This window comes from Myotis brandtii, unplaced genomic scaffold (assembly GCF_000412655.1).
Source record: "Myotis brandtii unplaced genomic scaffold, ASM41265v1 scaffold666, whole genome shotgun sequence".
In the NCBI taxonomy this organism is placed as follows: domain Eukaryota; kingdom Metazoa; phylum Chordata; class Mammalia; order Chiroptera; family Vespertilionidae; genus Myotis; species Myotis brandtii.
The window spans coordinates 366490-369992 of NW_005370587.1; the positions used below are offsets into that span (position 1 = coordinate 366490).

The 3503-nt window shown below is 57.2% G+C and overlaps 1 protein-coding gene across 1 annotated transcript in view; it reads right to left on the minus strand.

Annotated features, from left to right (window-relative positions):
• The window catches only part of OAF (out at first homolog), a 30095-nt gene extending 26679 nt beyond the window's left edge, over positions 1–3416 (minus strand). The window contains exon 1 of the mRNA XM_005880978.2: positions 3094–3416. Coding sequence (XP_005881040.2) covers positions 3094–3384 — 291 coding nt within the window. The 5' untranslated portion in view covers positions 3385–3416. The remainder of the gene's footprint in view (positions 1–3093) is intronic.
• Positions 3417–3503: the final 87 nt, after the last annotated feature.

The window sequence follows — 3503 nt, forward strand, 5'->3', positions numbered from 1 at the left end:
AAATCCCGGCCTCCCGGCAGGGGCGGGGCTGGGGCTCTCACCCGCCCCCTTTTTGGCTGGTCCGGGTGCCACGTGGATGCAGTCGTGGGGCTGGGAGGGGTCGGGTCTGGTTTGGTCTCTGAGTCTCTGACAAAGCGGATTGTAAAGGCTCCTGCGAAACCAGACCTCCCCTCGCGGCCGCCTCTCTAACCTGGAAGGAGAGGGGCTGAGGCTGCTGCCTGCTCCATGCCCCTCAGGGCGACATCCTGGGAGGTGAGGGCACCCCTGGCCGCAGCCGCGCCCCTGCCCGGCTGCTTCCCACCGGCCCCCCTCCCCATTCGGGGCCTTCCTCCGTCCTGCCCGCTCTGCGACCCCGTTCTCTGTCACTATGAGCACATCCGGGGAAAGGCTAGATTCCAGGCCACTCTGGAGACTGCCCAGGGACTCAGGACACTGGGGCTCCACCATCAGGGGTCTCCACAGCCCCCAAGAAAGCAGGACTGCCCTGCCATGCCCCCCAGAATGGACTCGGTGAAGGCCGGGGGCTGGCTGCCTGCCTCCCCTGGTGATCTGTGTGGTTGGGGCCTGTGTGTCCCCTGGGAGGGTGGGAGTGGCTGAGGGCCCAGTCCCAGCTAGAGGAAGCCCAGGTGATGCTTGGACTCTTGTTTCCTGATGTCCATGGGTCACTCTGTTTATTCTGTGTCCCCACGTTTTTTATTTTTACATTTTTATTGATTTCTGAGAGGAAGGGAGAGAGAGAAACGTCAAAGATGAGAGAGAATCACTGATTGGCTGCCTCCTGCAGGTGCCCCAACCAGGGCCAGGGATCCAGCCTGCAACCCAGGCCTGTGCCCTTGACCATAATGAAACCCGGGACCCTTCGGTCCGCAGGCTGACGCTCTATCCACTGAGCCACACGGGTCAGTGCTGTGTCCCCAAGTTTTATTCTGAGATCTGGAGTGCAGATAAGTAAACACCCTCTGCCCTGCGCCTCCGTCCCCTCCAGAGCTCCCCCAGCACAGGCTGCTGTCAGGACGGAAGATACCAACGGGCACCCAGAGCAGAGCCCGCTTCCCTGGACTGCGGGGTCAGTCAGGCCAGAACCGCCGCTCGCCACCCACTCAGGGCTCTTCCCCCACACGCGCTGCCTGCGTTCAGACGGAGGGGCCTCGGGCTTACCTACTTGGGGTTTTCTGAGCTTGCCTCACCTAGAAACTTGCCTCACCAAGAGCATGCACTGGGTGCCTGTTAAAAACCTGGTCCCGGCCCAGCCGGCGTGGCTCAGTGGTTAAGGTCACGGTTCAATTCCTGGTCAGGGCACATGCCCGGGTTGTGGGCTCCATCCCCAGTGGGGGGCCTGCAGGAGGCAGCTGATCAATGATTCCCTCTCATCATTGATGTTTCTATCTCTCTCTCCCTCTCCCTTCCTCTCTGAAATCAATAATAAAAATAGATTAAAAAAACAAACCCTGGTCCCAAAATCTAGCCGATTAAACTCCTTGGGGAAAACCCTGAAAATGTGTTTTTTAACAAAATCCCCAGTGATACTTGATATAAGGGTTTGGAAGTTGGTACTTGCTGAGGGTTAGGGATAGAGGATATAGAGCGAACATCTTTCCTGGAAAGCGGGCGGCCTGGAGTTCACCTCCACCCGGAGACACGTAGCGTTGGGGAAGGCTGGGTTGGCACAAAACAGTCTTTTCTCCCAGAGGCCCCGAGCTCGCAGGACTGGAGAGAGACGTCTCACAGCGACACCCCTGCCTGACGGGGTACCGGTGGGAAAACCCTGACCCTACATTTTCCTACGGGAGTCCCCACTCTCATCAGGGCCTCACCTGTCGGGGACCTTTCCTCACTCCCCTGTTTCAGGTTCTGTGCCCCTTCCTTCATCAATCAGCTCTGCCCCGCCATATTCCCGAGTCCGTCCCCTTCCCCCGAGTGGGATCCCAGAAGAAGGAAGCAGAGAGCCCCCTGTGTCTGGGTTCCTGTTTAGGTCCCTCCGGCGGTCTCTGTCTCTTTAAATTCTGGGTTTGGAGATAAGGTTCCACTTCCTCTCTTTCTACCACCTCTTCCCCCATAATCAACGTCTTATTTAGTTAAACTGCAGATCAAACTAGGTTTTCCTTTTAAGTTAGGAAATGTGAAGTGTCACTCCACTCTGTGAACCGACCTCTGTCCCTACTCCTTCCGTTGGATTGGACCCGATCAGCTCTTCCCGCCTCTGACTCCAGCAATAACTCCGACAATTGTCATAGCAACGCCCATCCATTGCATCCTTATTGTGTTCAAGTTCTGTGCCAGGCACTTTACACGTATCATCTTTTAAAACATGTTCACAGCCACCCTCCAGAGCAGGTTCTATTCTTAGCCTCTCCTTACTGATAGGAAATGCGGTTTAAAGAGGTTCAGTAACGTATTCAAGGCCGTACAAGCAGGAGAGCCAGCAGGGACCAAAAACACAAGGCCCCTGGCCGCACGCTCTCACTTTTGACCACAGTGGCATCTGCCTGCCCACAGCCCTGCGCTCTGCCTGCCCACGTGGGCACACCCTGTGCTACCTCCTGTGAGCTAACGGCTGCATGGGGGCAATCTTGTGCCCAGGGAGGCTGGCAGGCAGTCCCGCCGCCAGCCCGTGCTGCGAACACAGCGCTTCCCTCCCCCCAGCCGGACACAGAGGCGTCCATTCATCGTGACTGCGAAGACCCTCAGAGGGAGCGCTCTCCACGCCTGTCACCCTGACTGCAACCCAGAGGCCCCCTGTCAGAGGCTCTTTGTGTCTGGCGCAGCCTCTGCCGTAAACCAGTTCCCTTGCTTTCTGTTCTGCAGCCCCAGGGGCCTCGGATCTCAGTGCTGGAGCTTGACCACTCACGAGCTGTGCGACTCAGTAGGCCTGTGTCTCCATCTGTGAAAGGGGCACATAGATGCTGCCCTCACTGAGTTGTTTGGAAAAGTAAATGAAATATTGACTATAAAACACTTCACAGCATATAGGAAAGGCCCTGCAAATGGGCTAGTATTACTTAATATTGTTTATTCTTTCCCATTGTATCACATATTACATCCTGTGTGATCTACACACCTTCCCTCCTCCCCTGGCCCACCCTCCACACTCACTCGCTCACTGGGGACACCTTTCCTCTGCGTTCTCTCCTGGTCTTCCAGGTCCGTGCTGCCTGGAGCCTCTGACACTGGGGAGTGGCAGCCCAGCCTGGGGAGGCACCTTGCTTTGCCTTTGGGTCTCAGTGTGCTCGAGCTGCGGGAAGAGGGGTGACACCACCTCCCAACCCGCGACCCAGAGAGCAGGGCGGCAGGCCCCCTGGAAGTCGGAAGGCAAGTGGCTCTGTTAGGAGGCGGGCAGGATGCAATGAGAACCTCGTCTTTCCACTGTGGGAAGATTTTTTCCATTTTCTTTTTGTGGCTGGCATTTGGCTTGGGTTCTGCCATGGTCCTGTCCCTGCCCCTTGTAGATGGGCTGGTTGCTGTACTTTGCAACAGAGAGGGACTGGGGCTGGGGGTGCTGGGGC